Here is a 21,797-nt window from a genome sequence, read left to right as displayed (position 1 = left end):
TTCCACCTAGTCAGACGCCCAGGCTCAAACCTGCTGATGTCAGGCCAGAGGCAGGTTGAGCGAGAACCTTCTTGTCTCTAAAATTCAGGACAGATCTAGACACCATTAACCAAGACACTAATGGTTCCAGAATGCAGCACTCCATGGCAGACTTGGACTTCCTGACTGATGGAGGACCCTGGGATCGTTTAGTCCTCATTCTTCAGATAGGGAGCCTGGGGCTCAGGAGGGGATGGGACTTACCCAAGGTCACACCGTAAGCTGGAGACTGGATTCCACGGCTTCTCTGATAGCTGAAAAGGTGGTGTGATAGAGAGTAGAGGGAAATGAGGTGGGTGACTTTAGACTGGGAGCAGGATGGGGGAAGGAAGTTTAAGCTGAGAACTAAGTGATAAGAATCTCATTTACTTAGGTAGATTTAATCCCATTTTACAGAGGAGGAAACTGAGGTAACTCAGAGTATTTTAGTAATTTGCTGAGGCCACACACTGGTAAGAGGCAGGACTGGGGTGCAATACGAAGTCAATGCTATTACCTTTAGGCCAAGTCATTTAACAGATGGGAAGACTGAGGTCTAGAGAGTGGCTCTGCCCCTCTCTTCTGCCTTTTTCCCTCCCTCCAGGGAAATAAGGACTCAGAAGTTCATGCTCCGCCCTGTCCTCTATCTGGGAATTGGCTCTAGGTGATCTTTAGGGATCAAAGTCATGACACTTCTCCCTGGGGCCTCTGCCCTTGCTGAAGGCCCCTTCCACATCTGTGTCTTTGCAGAAAGAAGCTGCCCTCTGAGGATGATGAGGCTGAAGAACTCAAGGCGTTGTCACCAGCTGAGTCCCCAGTGGTTGCCTGGTCGGACCCCACCACCCCGAAGGACACTGAGTGAGACCCCTCTGGGGTCTCAGAAAGTTGAAAGACTTGGGGGAGGGGGAGGGATGTGGGGGGGCTAGTGTGGATGCTTTTAGAACCTTCCACTATAAGGCAGACTTTGCCAGTGGCTTCCCGGCAGTAAGTCAGGATCGATCTCCTGCCCAGGCTGCTTCTGGCTGACCCAGGAGTCTTGTAAAATCCAGTGGGCTCAACCTCTGGGCCCAGGTGTGTCCATGGCCAGCAGCGCTCAGAGAGGGAGGGATCTCTAGGCAGAGGTCCCCTTGTGAATGAGAGGCTGAGGGGAGCTGCCAGCAGGGCTCCTGCTGCTGAACTTCTGAAAGGTCAGTGGGGACAGGGAGGACCACCAGGATCTCCAGTGGGTTCTGCCCTGGGGAGTTTGTGAAAAATGAAAAAAAAAAAAAAAAAAAAAGATTCCCTGGCCCTATCTGGCTGCACTGGATCAGAGCTGCAGACAGTGGGCCTGGGGAGTCCACATTTGCCGAACTCCCCAGGGGATGTGGTGCGGCTGGCCTGCAGAACAATGTTTAGAAACCACTATGATGACGGCTGGGCACAGTGACTCACGCCTGTAATCCCAGCAGTTTGGGAGGCTGAGGTGGGCAGATCACCTGATGTCAGGAGTTCGAGACCAGCCTGACCAATATGGTGAAACCCTGTCTCTACTAAAAATGCAAAAATTAGCCGAGTGTGGTGGCGTGTGCCTGTAATCCCAGCTACTTGGGAGGCTGAGACAGGAGAATTGCTTGAACCCAGGAGGTAGAGGTTGCAGTGAGTTGAGATCTCACTTCTGCACTCCAGCCTGGGTGACAAGAGCGAGACTCCATAAAAAAAAAAAAAAAAAAAAAAAGAAAAATAAAGAAAGACAGAAACCACTGCGATGGCACTGGGACCTGGGTCTCAGAGATTGAACTGTCCCCAGGGCTGGGCCAGTGGGAGGTATCTTCCTGAAGGATCTGAGAAGCTCTGGTGGATGGCGAATGCCCCAGCCCTGGGCTCTGCCTGGAATCCCGATCACAGTCCTTGGCCATGACTCCTGGATGAGCCACAGGAGACAGCAGGCATTCCTTCCTCCTTCCAGTCTTTTTTCCTATCCACAATTTTATGCAGTTTGTGCTTAACAGAGCTGTGGAAAGTTAGAAAAGATAAGCAAGAAGAAGTCCCAACCCCAACCTCAGTCCAGTTGGCCACTGTAGCATGCAGTGGACTCACATTTTATGAGGTAGGGTAGGGGTAGAGGTAGGGTTTAATATCAGAAATGAAGGCAGAAATGAGGTATAATGAGAAAACCTATTCTTGAAAAGTCTTAAGGAGGTCAACTTGGAGACCCATGTATTAGCTAGGCAGGCTAGGCTGCTGTAACAAATGGACCTCAAAGGCTCAGTGGCTTAAGGAACACGATGTATCATATATGCCATCGTCATCTCACTAGTTGCATGCATCAGGTCAGCAGAAGGTTCTGCTCCATGCAATCATTTAGGGACCCAGATGACAGTGCTCTGCCACTTTCTCCATGTACCTTCCCATATCCCACTGGTCACCACTAGAAAGGGAGAACTCCAGGCCTGTCTTCAGCAAGGAGGCCCCTAGTTGCATGTATTGTGCCTCAGAGCTGACATTCCAATAGCGAGAGCCTGGCACGTGGTCCCTGGCTGGGTGGCTGTATCCCAGTGAGTGTGCACCACAGGAGAGAATGAGTGTAGGGGAGCAGCTCATGTCCCCACCACACCTGTATGCCAGCTCTCATTAGGAGCCTCACACTTGGCCGGGTACAGTGGCTCACGCCTGTAATCCCAGCACTTTGGGAGGCCGAGGCAGGTGGATCACCTGAGGTCAGGAGTTCGAGACCAGCCTGGCCAACATGGTGAAACCCCGTCTCCACTAAAACTACAAAAATTAGCCAGGGGTGGTGCCTTGTGCCTGTAATTCCAGCTACTCGGGAGGTTGAGGAAAGAGAATTGCTTGAACCCAGGAGGTGAATGTTGAATGAGCCGAGATCGTACCATTGCACGCCAGCTGGGCGACAAGAGTGAAACTTCATCTCAAAAAAAAAAGAGCCATACACTTGTTTTCTCCAGCCCTGCTTCCTCAGTTGAGCTCAAAAAGAGTAGTCAACTGCAGTTTCTGTGTCTTAATGTATGAAAAAAAAAAAGATAAAAAAGATATTCAGCTCAGCAAGATGATCTCAGTGAGGCCACTCAGAGGAAAGAAAGCACATTCACAGGCCTGCTTCAATGCACCCAGGGCACACACCCCACACTGAGTTGAACGCTAGGCAGACTCATTCATTCTCTGTCTCTCTCTGTTTCTCGCTCTCTCTTTTGCTGACAGTGCAGAAACTTTAATTCCTGTAAGTTAAAGGGATATAGAATGTATCTGCACTGCTTTTTCCAGCAGTTATATCCTAAGCCTAAAAAAGTAGGCCTGCTCTCTCTCTGTTCTGCCCCTGGACACGTATCTCATGTGAATCCTGCACTGGGATGAACAGCCCAATTTTGCTGAACTCTAAACTGAGTTCCAAGAGTTTCCTCCTAAATTACAAGTGGAGTCACGCGTTTTCCAGAACTGCCCATCTGAATCAGAGCCTACGTGGTACATTTTCCAAAAGCTGGGCCAGAACACCTGGGCATTATTCCCGGACTGAATTTCCTCCTAGGAGATTACAGTGGGTCTGTGGTTTCTGATGTCAGAAGGAGACGGGGGCAGGACTTACCTCCTTCAGGCTCTGCCAGAAGGTGGGACACAGACGCTGCACAGCTCTGGCCTGGGGGCGCAGGGGTCCCTCCTGGCTCAGCCTGCTCAGCTTTGGGTGATGTTCCCACAGCGGCCAGGACCGTGCGGCCTCCGCGGCCAGCACAAATAGCGCCATCATCAACGACCGGCTCCAGGAGCTGGTGAAGCTCTTCAAGGAGCGGACAGAGAAAGTGAAGGAGAAACTCATCGACCCTGACGTCACCTCTGATGAGGAGAGCCCCAAGCCCTGTGAGTCTGGAGCTGGAGGGGTCTTACTTGGCCGGGGATGGGGTGGGGCCTCCAAAATCCCCTGTCAACTCATGGCGAGGGTGGCCCCAAGAAAATGGTTGAGGTCCATGAGAGAAGCCCAGATCCCCACTCTCTGGATTTGGGGTCCGTAGGTTGAGATAGGTACCCAAGAGTGGGAAGATCAAAGTTCTGGCCAACAATCCACTTGCACTCGGCCCTCTCTCCCATGGGGAAGTGCCTTCCTTGACCCTTCCATCCCTTTCCTACTGATAGGTGGGTGGTGCCGCCCAAACTGTATCTTATGGTCTTACACTCAGATTGTGTGCATAGCCTGCTCTGGAACTAGGCAGTCTTATTTTTCAGAGATGTCAGTGCCTTGAAAGTTCTTATTGACGCTATCCGAATGTTTCTTTTCTTTCAAGGTATTGGGAGGAAGTAAGACACATGATCTCTTGTCAGGGAGATTTTTTAGATCTTTCCAGAGGAAGGCTGTATCTTGGAAATCATGGTGCCCACACAGGCCATGCAGAGCCTGATGTCACAGTCTTGAAGCTAGAAAACATAGCCGTATTGAACCTATAAGAGCCAATCCCTGGGTCACCAAAAGTATCATCATAGATACACAGGGAGGCTGTTGTGATCCCATCTGGTCTCTGTTTTTAGAGATGAAGGAGCTGAGATTCCATCTCAGAAACCTGGAGCAACACTTCCCTGATTTTGTTAGGCCCTTCAGCATTCCAACCATGGGTACTGGAAACACTGGGTACAAAATGCCTCCATCTCATCAGAGGGAACTAAGGGGGTCTATGCATAGACACACAAGCAGACACTGAAACATCCAACTGGCCCAGAAACAACTCGTTTGGGTCAGCTTCTGAGAAGCAGTTCCAGCTTGGTAGTTGGTAAGGGTTTCTGGGTGGGCACCTGGGTTGCTGTTACTGTTGAGGAGGGAGTTGTGGAGTTCACTCCAGGAGAGCGACTTGGATTCTGTACACAGAGCTTGCAGCAGCTTGCATAATGGTGCCAGGGTCCTCTCAGCTCTGGATCCAGGATCTGCAGTTGGGACCCTTCTCTCTGCATCCTCTATGTGGGCCTCAGGGTTGGTTCAGATAGTCACCAATGTCATCCCACAGCCCCAGCCAAGAAAGCCCCAGAGCCAGCTCCAGCCACGAAGCCCGCAGAAGCCGAGCCAGTGGAAGAGGAGCACTATTGCGACATGCTCTGCTGCAAGTTCAAACGCCGCCCCTGGAAGAAGTACCAGTTTCCCCAGAGCATTGACCCACTGACCAGTGAGTCCTGGGGAATGGGTGTTCCCACTGTGTAACATGAGAGGGCAGGAGAGTGGGAGCGGGATAGGAAGAGGGTCAGGGGATTCAAGAGGTGGGATGGGAAGTCACAGATGACCTGGGTTCATGACCTTTTATACTTTTCAAAACCATTCCACAGTTTCTTGCCTGATTCTCAAAATAAACCCAGCCTGGCCAACATGATGAAACCCTGCCTCTATTAAAGACACAAAAATTAGCTGGGTGTGGTGGTGCACACCTGTAATCCCAGCTACTCAGGAGGCTGAAACAGGAGAATCATTTGAACCGAGGAGGTGGAGATTGCACTGAGCCAAGATCACACCATTGCACTCCAACCTAGGTGAAAGAGTGAGACTCTGTCTTAAAAACAACAACAACAACAAAAGTCCCTGGAATAGGAACATAAGATCACACCTGTCTTACAGATGAGGAAACTAAGGCACAGAGAAGTCAGCAAGGGTAAAGATGCAACTACTTAGTGCAGACCCAGGACTCCTGACTCTTGGCCAAGTCCTTTTTTCACTCTGGTCGTGCTGGCCTTTTCCTGCTCTGAACAGAAAAAGGGCAGGAGTGTGAATTCCTATTGCTTCCCTTTAAGCCCACTTCATATTCCTCAGAAATAACACCACTTCATACGTGCGTAGCACTTTAGAGTTCACAGCGGACTCCCTGCCTTTCTTATCTGACCTTTTCCTGTGATTTCTCAGAAGAGGGCAGGTGCCAGAGAGGGACTTTCTCAAGGTCACACATTTGGGGGACAGGACTTCAACCCTGGTGTCCACTGGATTTCTCAAATGACCTGGTGGGCTGCGTGCAGTGGCTCAAACCTGTAATCCTGGCACTGTGAGAGGCTGTAGTGAAAGAATTGCTTGAGCCCAGGAGTTCAAGATCAGCCTGGGCAACATAGTGAGACCTCATCTCTACAAAAATAATAAACAAATAAACAAATAGCCAACCAGATGATCTGGAATACCCATCCATCCATGCATGCATTCACCTGTCTGTCCATCTATCTGTCCATCCTTCATGCATTATTTATTATTCTGTATTTACTAAGGCAGAAAATACATTTTGGGAAAAAAATTAAAGGAGAATGAAAACAATTAAAGAAGAATGAAAGTTTTCTAGTTGGCTGCCTATTATCTTATAATACCAGCATATTCCCTCCTGAGAGTATTTGATTTATTAGGGCTTATCAGTGATTTATTTTTAAAGCAGATAGTTGTTTTCTTTTTTTAAAGTAGACATAGGGTCTTGCTATGTTGTCCAGGCTGGTCTTAAACTCCTGGGCTCAAGCAATCCTCCCACCTGGGCCTCCCAAAGTGCTGGGATTACAGGCATGAGCCACTGTGCCTGGCTCCTAAAGCAGAGAGTTATATATACATATATATACGCACATATATATACACACACATATATATATACACCCATATATATACCCACATATATACATATATTCATATATACACACATATATACATGTATATATATACACACATATATACACACACACTCTTACAAAAGTGCCACATGTAGTAGTTGACGGAAAGTGTGGAAATGTAGAAAGAACAAAGCCCCACCTGATTCAACTGGTGAAGAGCCTTGCCTGGCTGATACTCCAGCGGCCCCGTCCATCTTCCCCACAGACCTGATGTATATCCTGTGGCTGTTCTTCGTGGTGATGGCCTGGAATTGGAACTGTTGGCTGATTCCTGTGCGCTGGGCCTTCCCCTACCAGACCCCGGACAACATCCACCTCTGGCTGCTGATAGATTACCTGTGTGACCTCATCTACTTCCTGGACATCACCGTGTTCCAGATACGCCTGCAGTTTGTCAGAGGCGGGGACATCATTGTGAGTCACAGGCAGGTGGTGTTGGGATGACCGCGGGCAGACCGCTCAGCCAGAGCCTTCAGGGCACTGACCCCTGATGCTGTCGTAGATGACAAAATAAGTGAGTAAGGAAATCTCAAAAATGGCTGCAGTGCTTGTTCAACAGCATGGTTGTTTATTTTGCATGCCTTTGCTATGTTCAAATTACACACATCACATATTGCTCATAGGTGAAATAGTTCCTGGACCACTTGACGGAATCAAAGATAGAGAAGTGGTCCAGAGAATGGTCTTTAGTGACGATGTACCTGGTTTGAATCCCACCTCCACCACAGCTAGCTGAATCGCCTCTGTTTCCTCATCTGTAGAATGGGGATAGTAATAGCTTCCACCTCCCAGTGTTGCCATGAGGATTGGTTGAAACGATGCATGCAGGGCGCTCAGCCCAGGTAACCGCTGGCAATTGACTTCTCCCAAGGGTCCTGCAAAGAACACACTGATGCTCTCCTACTTGGGCCAGTTTGAGACCCTGGCCTCTGGTCCAGCCCCGCGTACCACCCCCGCCTTACCAGGGAGGAAACTGAGGCCCTGACTGTGACTTCTCAGGAACAGGAGACACAGTCCCTGTCTCCCAGTGTGGGTCACTTTCCAAAGTCCACCCCGGCAATGCCTGTTTTGCTGTGTGCAGACGAGCTGAGGTTTTGCCTCTCAACAATTTTCCTTGGAGAGATTTAAAGGGAGTAAAGTAAAAAGTAAAGAGATTTCCTTGGAGAACCTCTTTTCTGGCCTGATCAGAGTGGTTACCAATTCCTCAGAAAACAGATGTGCAAATGGCCCAGGTAAGACCAGTCGGCAGAGAGAATAAGCTTAATGTCCTCGATTTCCACCCAAGAAATCAGGATCTAGCTAGGTGACTAGAACAAATCTCTCCTCCCTGAGGGCCGGGCCTCTCCACCTATAAAACTCAAGGCTTTCACCAAGGCTCAGATGGTCCTCGAGCTGTTATGCTCATTTGAGGGTGGGGTTCTTCGGGAAATTTCACAATTGCTCCCCACAGGGTGAGGGATTAAGCTCTAAGGCCATTTCACCATCATTATTCCCTTTCTTTCAGACGGACAAAAAGGACATGCGAAATAACTACCTGAAGTCTCGCCGCTTCAAGGTGAGTGCCGGGAATGCAAGTTTCAGAAGGGGGAGCCTCAGAGGGCCCTGGGGGGCTCATGAGATGTGGTTTCTGCCACACGGAGGGATGCTGGTCCCTGTGGGAGTGTCCTCCAAGCCACAAGCCCCAGGAGACCAGTACGGGCTGGGTGGCCCCCAGAAGCTACCTTTCTTTTTTCTTTTTCTTTTTTTTTTTTTTTTTGAGACAGAGTCTAACTCTGTCTCCCAGGCTAGAGTTCAGTGGTGTGATCTCAGCTCACTGCAACCTCTGCCTCCTGGTTCAAGCGCTCCTCCTGCCTCAGCCTCCCTAGTTTCTGGGATTACAGGTGTGCACCACCGCACCCAGCTAATTTTTGTATTTTTAGAAGAGACAGAGTTTCACTGTGTTGGGCAGTCTGGTCTCAAACTCCTGATGTCAAGTGATCTGCCCGCCTTGGCCTCCCAAAGTGCTGGGATTACAGGCATGAGCCATCGCACCTGGCCAGAAGCCACCTTTCATTGTGTCTGTGCCATTCCCGCTCCTACTGTATGGCACAGCAGCCACTATCGGGGATAACGAAACTGCCCTTGGGGCTGGCAACATGGGCTTTGAAGCAAACAAAGGCTTGTTGGTGGGACACCTTCTGCCCTCTAGTTTGAAGCTCTCCTGGGGCATTCTAACCTCACCTTTCCATGGAAGGGAAAGACTCCGCCTCTCCCCTCACCCTCAACCCTGGGGTCACCCGTTTTTACCCCCGTGGTGTCCCATGGGGATTTCAGATGGACCTGCTCAGCCTCCTGCCCTTGGATTTTCTCTATTTGAAAGTCGGCGTGAACCCCCTCCTCCGCCTGCCCCGCTGTTTAAAGGTAGGACTGCTGGGCCCCCCACCCCAGGCCTTCAGCTCATCCCTGCTCTGCACCGGCACTGGCATCTTCCTGTCTGCCCCCAGCAGCACTGGGGAGGGAGCATCCTTGAGGGATGGCCTGAGGGGAGATGTGTTTATTCCATGTGTGTCTCAGTGGAAAGTTCATTACAATTGCTAGTGCTTGGTGGTGCTGCATGTTAGGTAGTGTTATTGCCAGCGTTTTGCAAATGAAGGGACTGGGGCCCAGAGAGATTAAGTAATTGGCCCAAAGTCACAGAGCCAGGAGGGAGTGGAGCCCGAATTCGAATGCAGGTCATCCGACTCCACTGTTTATGCTCTCGGTGATTATAGACACTCTCAAGAGGGGGTTTCTGCTTTATGATGGTCTCTGTCTAAAAAATGGGGGCATTGGTGCTTGGAGAGGCGGGGGCACTTGCCCTAGGTCGCAGGAGCAAGGAACTGCCAGGGATGGATTTGAATGCACAGCCAGACACCCGTTTCATCATTGGCCAGGCCTCAGTGTCATTCCAGCCATTCCTTCTGCCACTCACTGGACAGAGCCAAAGTCTCCAGGATGGTCTGGCTGCCACAGCTGGCCATGGTCCTGTCATGTGACCAGGGTGGATAGCCACTCAGAACATTCAGGATCCCCCAAATGGATTTTGGTAGCCAACCAATCACATTCATCTCTCTCCTGAAATGATGCTTGGTGCCTTTTTCTGAAAACAGTACTGAAGGAATTTACAAAAAAGGCAAATGCAATACCATGAACAACCCAGAGAAACAGGGCTGAGAAAACTAGCGGGCATGCAAGTGCCCTGATCAAAAGAAAGCACACCTATGTGGAATCGAGCATGGAAGCTGCCTCTGAGCTTCCTGGCTGCCAAGAGGAAGAGGGAAAGTGGAAGTGGCACCATTCTTATTTGACACATACCAGCCTCCGAGGGACTGCAGAGGTTGCTTTAGAGTCAAACATCAGAGTCAGGAACGTTGGGTCCACAGGCCAAGTTTCACCCCAGATGTAGAGGTGAGATCCATATCTTGGTTCACATGGTGGCCCCAGTGAGGGGGCATAACTCACAGGCCTAACATTGAACACCCCTCAGTGGACAAAACTCTTTGAGTGAGCCATCCAAGCCCCTGTTCTTTCTGCCTCCAGTTTAAACTGTGGCTGGAATTAGAATGAACACATGGATGATAACTGGAAAATCCCTTAGGGAATCTTCATAAATACTGTTTTCAAATATCAAAAAATAAATGCAAAGATCTAGAGGTGGTATAACATAAGGAGAGAGCTTGCAGCTTTGAGTCTGGCCTGGGTTTGAATGCTGACTCTCTCACATACCAGCTGTGTGCTTTGGACAAGTTATTGGACTTCCCTGAGCACCAACTTCTGTCAAAGGAGAATGATAATACATCCTTCATATGTAAATAAGGAATAAGGTAATGTATATAAATGTATATGCTGGCTGGGTGCGGTGGCTCATGCTCATAATATCAGCACTTTAGGAGGCTGAGGCAGGAGGATCACTTGAGCCTAGAAATTTGAGACCAACCTGGGTAACACAGTGAGACCCTGTCTCTACAAAAAATTTAAAAATTACCCAAAAGTGGTGATGTGTGCCCTGTAGTCCCAGCTACTTAGGAGGCTGAGGCCGAAAAATCGCTTGAGCCCAGAAGTTCGAGGCTGCAGTTATCTATGATCGCACCACTGCACTCCAGCCTGAATGACAGAGTAAGACTCTGTCTCTAAAAATAAAAAAATTAAAAAAGGCATATGCCAGTCATATAGTAGGTGCTCAATAAAGAAAAGTAGTTATTAATATACTTCTATTATTATAAATAAACCTTTGAAGGATATAAGAGTGGGGTGTTAGGGATGCTGTCTCTTTATTAAATTGTTTTCTTTATAAGAAACATTAAAAACAGCATCTTTAACCTGGATGCATGTACCCCTAAAAGTCTCATGATAGGGCTCAGAGCGTCCGGGAGTCCCCTGAAATTATATGCAAATTGTGAGAACAAGATTACATGTCATTTCCAAGGGAAGATGGGCTATGACTTTCTTCAGATTCCTAATGGAGTTTCTGGCCCCTATCCGTCAAGGGGCGGAGGATTTCTGATTTTGAATGCTCACCGTCCTGTTCCCTCCTCCCGGGGGCTGCAGGAAGAGCCCTGAGTCCCGGCGCCCGTGGGCGTGGGAGCAGCATGCTACCCGCAGGCGGTGGGCTGCTCTCATGCCCTGCTCTCCCTCCAGTACATGGCCTTCTTCGAGTTTAACAACCGCCTGGAATCCATCCTCAGCAAAGCCTACGTGTACAGGTGAGACTCCCCCTGCGTGTGCGTGCATGCACACACACACAACACTCACAAACACACAACACAATACACACACAACACACACGACATACACACACCACACACGACAGCACACACGACACACACAACACACACAACACAACACACATGACACACATAAACAACACACACAACACACACAGGCACACAACACACAAACACACAACACACAATGCACACACACAATACACATAACACACAACACATACACGCACAACACACACAACACACACACAACAGATATATGACACACACAACACAAACAACATACATGACAACACATACAGTGCACATACACACAACACACACAATGCACACACACGACACAAATGACACACACAATGCACACACACACAGACAACAGAGGAAGTTTGTACCTAGAGAACAGGCAGCAAGGCATTGTCTACCCCCACTGACCTCCAGGCCCTATCTCCACTGGAAGCCAGGCATCTTTCTGGTCCCGCCTCCTCTTTCCCAGAGAAACGTTTGTTATTTAGAGAACCAGGCATATCCCATACCCTTCATTGTGATGAGGGCACACATCGGCTGGCACGAGGGGCTTACCAGCGCTGCAGTGAGCTAGGCCTCATTTTGGCCTCAGCTCAGGGAACTGGAGCCCGCAGCCAGCTCTAACAGAACGGGAACAGCTGTAAGGCGGCGGTGGCTATTTCACAGACGTCTGAGGATGAGGCGCAAGACCAGCCAGGCCGTGCTAGGGAGCAAGGCTCCTGTCCACATCTCTCCTGGGGCGACATGGCCCCATCTTCAACTCAACTTCTCTGCACACATCAGTCCCTCCCTGCTCCTCCCCCAACACACATTTCCCCTCTGGCCCCTCCACTCCCCCAGTGCACAGTCAGCTCTGCTACCTCTGTGCCAATTCTAGCCCCAGGTCGTTACAACGCCCCATTCAAGCACCACCCTTCCTAACTGGCACAATCTCAACAAAGCATCCAGTCGGGCCAGCCCACCCATGGGTTGGCTTCCTCTGGCCAGGTGTCTATCCCTCACCACCCTCTTCCACCGCTGTGTTAACATGCTACGTTCCTTCTGCAGGGTCATCAGGACCACAGCCTACCTTCTCTACAGCCTGCACTTGAATTCCTGTCTTTATTACTGGGCATCGGCCTATGAGGGCCTGGGTTCCACTCACTGGGTTTACGATGGCGTGGGAAACAGGTGAGCCACAGTCATCCCCCAAGGGCCACGCCTGGGGGACCTTCCTGTTCTTTATAATTCACAGCACAGAGACTCCGGGAAGGAGTCTTATTGCTGCTGTATTGGCAAGGCCACTTTGCTCCTAAGCAATCACTGGCATGACAAGGCTCAAGAGCCACGTCTTGGGCCAGTTGCGGTGGCTCACAAAACTTTGGGAGGCTGAGGCAGGTGGATCACCTGATACCAGGAGTTAGAGACCAGCCTGGCCAACATGGTAAAACCCCATCTCTACTAAAAATACAAAAATTAGCTGGGCGTGGTGATGCATGCCTGTAATCCCAGCTACTGGGAAGGCTGAGGCAGGATAATCTCTTGAACCCAGGAGGCGGAGGTTGCAATGAGCCGAGATCGTGCCATTGCATTCCAGCCTGAGCGACAAAAGCAAAACTCCGTCTCAAAAAAACAAAACAACAACAACAAAAAAAACATAAACAAACAAACGGAAAAAGAGCCAGGTCACCACGTCTTCCCTAAGCTAAGGTTTCCTGAGCAACTACATGTGTCAGACCGGAGGTACTGGTGTGAACAAGACTTGCTAGACAGAACCTTTCCGCATCCAAATTCTAGTAGGGTGTGCAAATACATTGTATGTGTGCATCTACTCCTGCTTCCCCGGGCATGGCCAAGAAGGAACGAGGCCAGAGAATACTCCCCAGCACAGCTCCCCAGGCACTGCTACCATGGAGGCACTGGCGAACAAGGTGAGACCCACTTGCCAATCAGAGAGCCGCCATCCATTATGAGACTTGCCAAAGGGAAGATGATGACGTGTGAACCAAAAAGTATCTGGCACAAGTTTCAATCAATTTAGAAAGTGTATTTTGCCAAAGTTAAGGACACACCCATGGTACAGCCTCAGCGGTTCCTGATGACATGTGCCCAAGGTGGTCGGGGTGCAGCTTGCTTTTATACATTTTAGGGGGACAGAATACATCAATCAATACATGTAAGGTTTATATTGGTTAGATCTGGAAGAGGGGGACAACTCAAAGGGAGGAGTGGCTTCCAGGGCATACGTAGATTTTAAAAGTCTCTGCTTGGAAAAAACAAAACAAAACAAAACAAACAAACAAAAAAAGACCGGGCTTGGTGGCTCACACCTGTAATCCCAACACTTTGGGAGGCCGAGGCAGGCAGATCACCTGAGATCAAGAGTTTGAGACCAGCCTGGCCCACACAGCGAAATCCCATCTCTACTAAAAATACAAAAATTAGCCAGGCGTTGTAGCAGCACCTGTAGTCTCAGTTACTCGGGAGGCAGAGGCACAAGAATTGCTTGAACCTGGGAGGTGGAGGTTGTGGTGAGATGACATTGCACCATTGCACTCCAGCCTGGGTGACAGAGCAAGACTCTGTCTCAAAATAATAATAATAATAATAAATAAATAAATAAATAAAAATTCCCTGCTTAGCAATTGGTTGAAAGAGTTATCAGTAGAAAGAAATGTCTGGGTTATGATAAGGGGTTGTGGTGAGCTAGGTATTTTCATGCAGATGAAGCCTCTAAGTAGTGGGCTTTAGAGAAAAGAGACTGTAATGTTTCTTACCGGACTTAAGGTCTGTGTTGATGTTAACGCTGGAGGAGTATAATGAGGCATGTCCGACCCCCTCTTCCTTCACGGCCTGAATTAGGTTTTCAGATAACTCTGGAAAGCCCTTGGCCAAGAGGAGGGGTCTGTTCCGATGGTTGGGGGCCTTATAATTTATTTTTGGTTTACAATGGTGATGATAGTGACAATGATGATGATAATAGCAGCAAGGCTTGTAGGATACCTATTTCGTGCCAGCCCTGTTTAAAGCACTGAACACAGTAACTCACAACTATCACATCAGATAGGTACTGCACCATCCCCATTTTACAGATGAGGTAGCAGATGCGAGTCACACGGTTCGTGAGTTACAGAGCTGGGATTTGAACCCAGGTGTCATGGCCACAGAGTCCTAACTGCCTCAATGAAAAGGAAAAGTGCCAATCTGGTGGCCAGAGGGAGCAGGGGAGGTGGGCATGAGCACTGTCAATTTCACCAAAAGTCATCAAAAGTTACAAACATTTAAAAAAGTTTTTTTAGCCAGGTACAGTGACTCATGCCTGTAATCTCAGCACTTTGGGAGGCCGAGGTGGGCAGATCACTTGAGGCCAAGAATTTGAGAGTAGCCTAGTTGACATGACGAAACCACATTTCTACTAAAAATACAAAAATTAGCCAGGCATGGTGGTGCACGCCTGTAATCCCAGCTACTTGGGAGGCTGAGGCAGGAGAAGAATCACTGGAACCTGGATCGGGGAGATTGCAGTGAGCCAAAATTATGTCACTGTACTCCAGCCTGGGCAACAGAGAGCAAGACTCCGTCTTAAAAAAAAAAAAAAAGTTTAAAAATTATTTTAATGAACAGACTTAATTTTTTAAAAAGTGGCTTGAAGTTTATAGAGAGGTCCATTGGAAAGTAGACAGTTCCCACATATATGCCACCTCCATTATTATTATTGTTATTATTTTTTGAGACAGGGTCTGCTCTCTGTTGCTCAGACTGGAGTGCAGTGGCATGATCTCGGCTCATTGCAACTTACGCCTCCCGGGCTCAAGTGATCCCCCCACCTCAGCCTCCCGAGTAGCTGGGACCACAGGCACATGCCACTGCACCTAGCTAATTTTGTATTTTTTGGATATATGGAGTTCTACCTATTGTTGCCCAGGCTGGTCTCGGCTTCCTGAGTTCAAGCTATCTGCCTGCGATTGGCCTCCTGAAGTGCTAGGGTTACAGGTGTGCACCTCATTTTAAGGCTGGATGGTGTTAAAGATGACACTCTCCCCCCTGCCCTGTCAAAAGCCTTAAGCAGGAGAGTGAGCAGAGGGAGGGTTCTTGGAAAGCCCACCCTGGCGCTGATGGCAGAGTGCACCGGGAGTGAGAGCAGGCAGCAGACAGCCAGCAAGGGGCGCTGCTGTGTCAGAGACAGCTGCAAACCCTCCAGACCAACAGGTGGCTTGACCTAGGGGACGGAGGTCAGGGTGGGCAGGAGGGATGTGGGCAGGAGGGATGAGCACAGGATGGGGGCTGGGCCTGCAGAGTCAGAAGGGAGGCTTGAGGGATGAGGGATGAGGAGTCCCAAGCGTGACTCCTAGAGCTGCCCCCTGGCAGCAGAGACAGGCCAGTTCTCTTTTCTGGGCCTCGGTTCCCTCACCTGCAAAATGGGGCTGCAAATGGGAGTCCCACCCTAAAGAGGTGACTGAGGAGTAGATGCCTCTGAGCCCCTGCCCCAGTGCCTGGGCACGGTGGGCGCTCAGTCAGCCACAGTGAGGATGAGAAGGTGGAAGAAGGAAAGTTCCAGTGGGGAGTTACTCACCGAAGGGTGTCCCACCTCACCGTGGGCTGTGCCCACTAGTGACACAAAATGCCCGTGGTCCAGCTGTCCACCCCCAGGCCCTTGCTCCCAGTTGGGAACAGGTGGGTCGCTTGCATTCAAGGTGGCGGCTTCGTAGAGTGGTTAATTGTACTGAACGTCTCCTCCCAGTATAGATGCCCTAACCTCAGCCACCATGGCTACAGCTGTCGCCTTCTGCCGTGAGCCCTGCCCTGAGGGGGAACCACACCTTTACAGAGATGTCCCAGGCTGATTTTGGTGGCTCATGTCTAATCCCAGCACTTTTGGAGGCTGAGGCAGGCAGACTGCTTGAGCTCACAAGTTCGAGACCAGCCTGGGCAATATGGCGAAACTTCCCCTCTACAAAAAAATACAAAAGTTAGCTGGGCATGGTGGTATATGCTTGTAATTCCAGCTACTCAAGAGGCTGAGATGGGAAGATCGCTCGAACCCAGGAGTTGGAGGTTGCAGTGAGCTGAGATCGCTGCACTCCAGCCTGGGCGGCAGAGCGAGACTGTCTCGAAAGAGATGTGCCAGAGGCCAGGGCAGCCCAGGCAGGCAGGAGGGGAGTCCCTGAGAGCCACTGTGGGGTGGAGAATATCAGGGATGGGGTCAAGATCTAATGCTTCCCCACGTCACCAGTGGCCCTGTTACCCGTTCCCATTCACAGCTCCGCTCCTGAGCCTTGACTAGGCCATGCATTCATTCACTTCCTCATTCATTTAACCCATCACAAGGAGGCAGAGAGGGATTTGAAGGCTCTTTCTCTGCAAAGGGGAGAACACAATTTCTGCATGGAATTGAGCTCTGTGACCTTATCCTTTCTGAGACCCAGTGTTCCCACAGGCACAATGCGGGTATCTTACATCCAGATTTCTTATGAGAAATAATAAATAAATATGTGTGGCATGTCTAGCTTGGGCCTGAACAGGTGTCAGTGACCCCTGTGCCTAGCTATGGCTATTGTTAGGGGGGAAGCTAGCATGGCAGGAAAGGAGTTAATAACCTGGGGTATAGAGCTTTTAGGGGGTCACAAACCCCCCAGACATCGGACCTAAAATTTGAGCATATGTTGGCTTTTCTAGGGAAACAGAGCTGGCTTTCTCTAGATTCTCAAAGGGGCTTGTGCCCCAATAAACTAAGAACTTTACTCCCTGGGGCTAAGACTGGCACATCCGTCACTGGGCAGCTTGGGGAAGGGAGGGTAAGCAGAGCAGGGCGGGGGCGGGGCAGGGGGACAGCTGTCTGGGACCTCCTTCTGCAGGGCCCTCTGCCGGAGGAGCTCGAGCTGCCCAGCAGTGGGAAGGGCACGCTTCCTTGGCAGCAATACTCCTTCCCAAATGACATCCTGCAGGGAACCGCAACATGTGAGCCAAGTACGAGTAATGAAGGAGGATTCCTTAGAAATTCCAGTAGCATGAAGAATAACAACGTTTACAAAGTGAGCATTTGTAGAGTGCTTGCTGGGTGCCAGGGGCTCACGGGCCCGAGCTCCTACAAATGCTAGGCCCTGCATCCTGCCCTAGTGCTCTCCTGCCCCGTTTTGCCCAGCCTGAAGCACAGAGGGTCCCCACAGACCCAACAGCGTGGAAGACAAGGAGACTATGTGCCATGTCGTTGGAAGATTCCTCCAGCCGGGAACGGTTTGGGGTAAAGCCAGAGTTTTGTGGACATCGCGCCTATGTCCTCTCTCTGTTGGTGGCCCAGCGGCATAAGTACCCAGCTCCCGGACAGCCCAGGGGTCTGCAGAGTTAGGGGTGCTGCTCCGTCCCGCTAAATGCTGCTTCGCGCGCCCTCTGATGGCCAGAACCAGTATGACGGGGGTTTGATCGGCCCGTTTTGGGTTCTGAAACTTGCAGGCAACAGGTGATGTGGAGATGCAGGGCGGCCCGCAGCCCTGCCCAAGGCCCCGCAGCTATCACAGGCAGAGCCTCTACCACACTCCCCAGCAACCTCTGCTTCCTCCTTCCTGCACGCATTGCACGTTACCTGCCTGTCCCCACAGTGGACCACGAGCTTCTTGAGGATATGGGCGAGTCTGTTCAGTTGCGTACGGCAGACAACAGTGGCTGTGAAGGCTTTGACAGCTCCCTTGCTGAGAGTCCACCATGTGCCAGGCTGTCTTCTAGCATCTCATTTTGTCCTCATGGTCTTCTGTGAGGGACATTCTATTGCCATCCCCATCTTATGGAGAAGGAAACCGAGGCTTGGAGAGAGAGAAATTTGTCCAAGTTATGCAGCTAGAAGGTGGCTGAGCCCAGCCAGCCTGGTCCGGAGCCCGTGTTCTATCTAGGACACTGCATAAATAGCTGGTGCAGGAAAGCCTGCGGGGACTGCCTGGTCTCTAGGCCCTTCTGACCTCACCTTTGCTGACCCAGGGGAGGGCGCAGCCTGAGGGGTGGACAGGTGTCAGAGGGACCCTTGCTGCTCTGTGATAATCACACACAAGCTTGGTGGCTTCATGCCTTTTGAGCCGCTATAGTACAATACATGAGACTGGGTAACTTATAAAGAACAGAAACTTACTTTTCACTGTTCTGGAAGCTGGGAAGTCCAAGATCAAGGTTCTGGTGTCTGGTGAGGGCTGCTCTCTGCTTCTAAGACAGTGTCTTGAATGCCACAGTGTCCACTAGAGGAGAGGAACATTGTCCTCATATGGCAGAAGGCAGAAGGGCCAAAGGACGTGGAAATCTTCCACCAGAACCTTTTGTAACAGCTTTAATCTATTCATGAGGGCAAAGCCCTCGAGGCCTAAACAGCGCCCAAAGGCCCTACCTCCCGACACCATTGCACTGGGAATTAAGTTTCCAGTGCCTGAATTTCGGGGGACACATTCAGACTAGAGCACTCAGGGCATTTCCTATGCTTTTTGCCACACAGTAGGACCGCCTCCCCCATACCTCCCTTCCAGAAGGTTCACAAACCTGTGTCAGAGGGTTAACTGCTGGTGGATGACATCTCAGAGAAGCAGACAGCGCCCAACTCTTGCACTTACCAACTAGTGACCATGGGTGTGCCCTTTCCCTTTGGGGGCCTCAGTTTCACTATCTGGAGAATGGATGGGCTGGGGAGGGGTGGGTCAGAAAAAGTCATCCTCAAGATATCTTCCAAACTTGATGTTGCTTTTGCTTTTCCTAAGCCAACATGGCAGGTGACAGCAAACGAAAAGACTGGAAATTGAAGGAACACTGAAGGAAATTAAGGGAGCGCAGTCATTAGGAGTTGGAAGACCCTGGTCTGGCCTCCTGCCAACTCTTCCTGGCAATCCCCTAGAGCCTCAGTTTCCACATCTGTAAATGGGGATGGCAACATATCCCTAGAGACACAACCGCACCTAATAGTATTCGTGAACCTGCTCTGCAAATGGCAACGTGCTCTACGCGTGCAGGAGGTGGTTTTTCTTGCATAGATGAGCTGTAAAGGGTTTCTGTCTTTTGCACAACGTGCATCTATCAGAGGCGTCTGAGCCAGACCACTCAGGGGCGGCAGAGTGGGGTCTATGATGACCCATGTTCCCTTTCTCCTCTCTCTCCAGTTATATTCGCTGTTACTACTTTGCTGTGAAGACCCTCATCACCATCGGGGGGCTGCCTGACCCCAAGACACTCTTTGAAATTGTCTTCCAGCTGCTGAATTATTTCACGGGCGTCTTTGCTTTCTCTGTCATGATTGGACAGGTATCGGGGCACCAGCCCGGCGTCCCACCCCACCTGACTGCAGGGCCCCCTCCTACTGTTGCCAGAAATGTCACCCTCTGCGCCATTCCTTTTGGATTAAGCCTGGGAAAGAGCACTGGACTGAGAATCAGGGGCCTGGCGCACTGTGCTCTGTGCGGTGGAGGGGGTGGTGGTGAACTCGGCCCTATTCCCTCTCTGAGGTTGCTCTCATTTGAAATGACCGTTCCTCTGGGTGCACTGGGCTGAATGGTCTTCTACAGAGACTGAGGGAGAAACCCCTGGTGTAGCTGGTGTGTGCCGGGGCAGCATCTTACATTGTGGTCGAGACACAAGGTGACAGTCAGAGGTCCTCAACGTTACCTTTAAAGGGCCCCGCCCCAAGGAACAGCACACTAGCTTCCTATTTCCTCCAACATGGAGTCAAAGTGGCCGCCGTCACCGAGGGACTGTGTTGTACCAGAATCAGCCCAGCCCAAGGAGCTTTCCCCACTGGTGTGGTCCCAGGGACCTGAGGCCACCAAGGTGCTGGCAGTCTCCCTCCCTTCCTCTTCCCCACATCCATGCTGAAGGCAGAACTTCCCGTCAGTAAAACTTTCTCTGTGTGAGGACATCTGCCTTCCCTGCTCCCAGTGCCCCGCCAGGAGCACATGCCCCTAGTCTGTGTGAAGTGACACATCCCAAACCCATGGAATAGTCCCCACTCCCATGACCCAGTGGCTTCCTTGACCTCCCCTAACCTTTCCCCCTAGATGAGAGATGTGGTAGGGGCCGCCACCGCGGGACAGACCTACTACCGCAGCTGCATGGACAGCACGGTGAAGTACATGAACTTCTACAAGATCCCCAAGTCCGTGCAGAACCGCGTCAAGACCTGGTACGAGTACACCTGGCACTCGCAAGGCATGCTGGGTAAGATGGTCACACCCTGACAGCCACCAGCTCCCAGCCAACTCCTGTTGCCTGGTGCCCGGTGCCCTGCCTTCGGGGCACCTCCCTTGTCCTCTGTGTCTCTGAGGCCCTGAGTACTGGGGCCTCTTTTGGCTGTGTCCCCAACCTTGGTGTGAGAGGGGCCCAGTGGGTCCCCTAGCAGGGCTGTCATGAGATCCCTGGAGACTTGGGGGGCTTGTCTTCTGTGTGCCTGCCCCCCTCGCTTCACCCACCTTGAAATGCATCCCCATGCAAGGGTGAAATGCAGGCCGGGCGCGGTGGCTCAAGCCTGTAATCCCAACACTTTGGGAGGCCGAGACGGGCGGATCACGAGGTCAGGAGATCGAGACCATCCTGGCTAACCCGGTGAAACCCTGTCTCTACTAAAAAATACAAAAAACTAGCTGGGCGAGGTGGCGGGCGCCTGTAGTCCCAGCTACTCAGGAGGCTGAGGCAGGAGAATGGCGTAAACCCGGGAGGCGGAGCTTGCAGTGAGCTGAGATCCAGCCACTGCACTCCAGCCTGGGTGACAGAGTGAGACTCCGTCTCAAAAAAAAAAAAAAAAAAAGAGTGAAATGCAGTGTGTGTGTGTGTGTGTGTGTGTGTGTGTTTATTTATTTATTTGACATGGAGTCTCATTCTGTCACCCAGGCTGGAGTGTAGTGGAGCAATCTCGGCTCACTGCAACCTCCATCTCCCAGGTTCAAGCGATTCTCCTATCTCAGCCTCCCAAGTAGCTGGGATTACAGGCATGTGCCACCATGCCCAGTTCATTTTTTATATTATTAGTAGAGACGGGCTTTCACCATGTTGGTCAGGCTGGTCTCGAACTCCTGATCTCAGGTGATTCACCAGCCTCAGGCTCCCAAAGTGCTAGGATTACAGGTGTGAGGCCGAAGTGCAGTTTAATTTTAAAAAAAAAGAAGAAGAAGAAGAAGAAGGACTCTCTGTCCCTTCCTCCCTCCCTTCCTCTCTCTCCCTCCCTCCCTCTCTCTTCCTCCTCTGTCCTCTCTTTCTCTCAAGGACATTGCACGCCCCATGACAGGCGCAGCAGGCTTAGCCCTGGATATCCTGGGGCAGCTCTAGAGCTACACAGCCAGGTTGGGGTCCTGAGTTCATCCCCTGAGCTACAAGACTACGGGCATGTCACTGCCATTTCCTCATCTGTAAAGTTGAGATTATAGTGGGGAAACTCTTGGGTTGCCTAGGGGATTTAGTAAAATAATTTTGCCTTTAATCCCAGCA

The 21,797-nt window shown here is 50.7% G+C and overlaps 1 protein-coding gene across 1 annotated transcript in view; it reads left to right on the top strand.

The window, feature by feature from the left end:
* CNGB1 (cyclic nucleotide gated channel subunit beta 1) overlaps nucleotides 1–21,797 on the top strand; it is a 102,595-nt gene that overhangs the window by 61,267 nt on the left and 19,531 nt on the right. The window contains exons 20-29 of the mRNA XM_077986079.1: nucleotides 769–876; nucleotides 3,707–3,864; nucleotides 4,998–5,153; nucleotides 6,818–7,026; nucleotides 8,117–8,167; nucleotides 8,926–9,012; nucleotides 11,269–11,333; nucleotides 12,426–12,548; nucleotides 19,484–19,625; nucleotides 20,375–20,534. Coding sequence (XP_077842205.1) covers nucleotides 769–876; nucleotides 3,707–3,864; nucleotides 4,998–5,153; nucleotides 6,818–7,026; nucleotides 8,117–8,167; nucleotides 8,926–9,012; nucleotides 11,269–11,333; nucleotides 12,426–12,548; nucleotides 19,484–19,625; nucleotides 20,375–20,534 — 1,259 coding nt within the window. The remainder of the gene's footprint in view (nucleotides 1–768; nucleotides 877–3,706; nucleotides 3,865–4,997; nucleotides 5,154–6,817; nucleotides 7,027–8,116; nucleotides 8,168–8,925; nucleotides 9,013–11,268; nucleotides 11,334–12,425; nucleotides 12,549–19,483; nucleotides 19,626–20,374; nucleotides 20,535–21,797) is intronic.

This window comes from Macaca mulatta, chromosome 20 (genome assembly GCF_049350105.2).
Source record: "Macaca mulatta isolate MMU2019108-1 chromosome 20, T2T-MMU8v2.0, whole genome shotgun sequence".
Classification (NCBI taxonomy): Eukaryota; Metazoa; Chordata; class Mammalia; order Primates; family Cercopithecidae; genus Macaca; species Macaca mulatta.
Note: the sequence above shows the minus strand (reverse complement) of the source record. Positions and strands in the feature narration are given on the sequence as shown.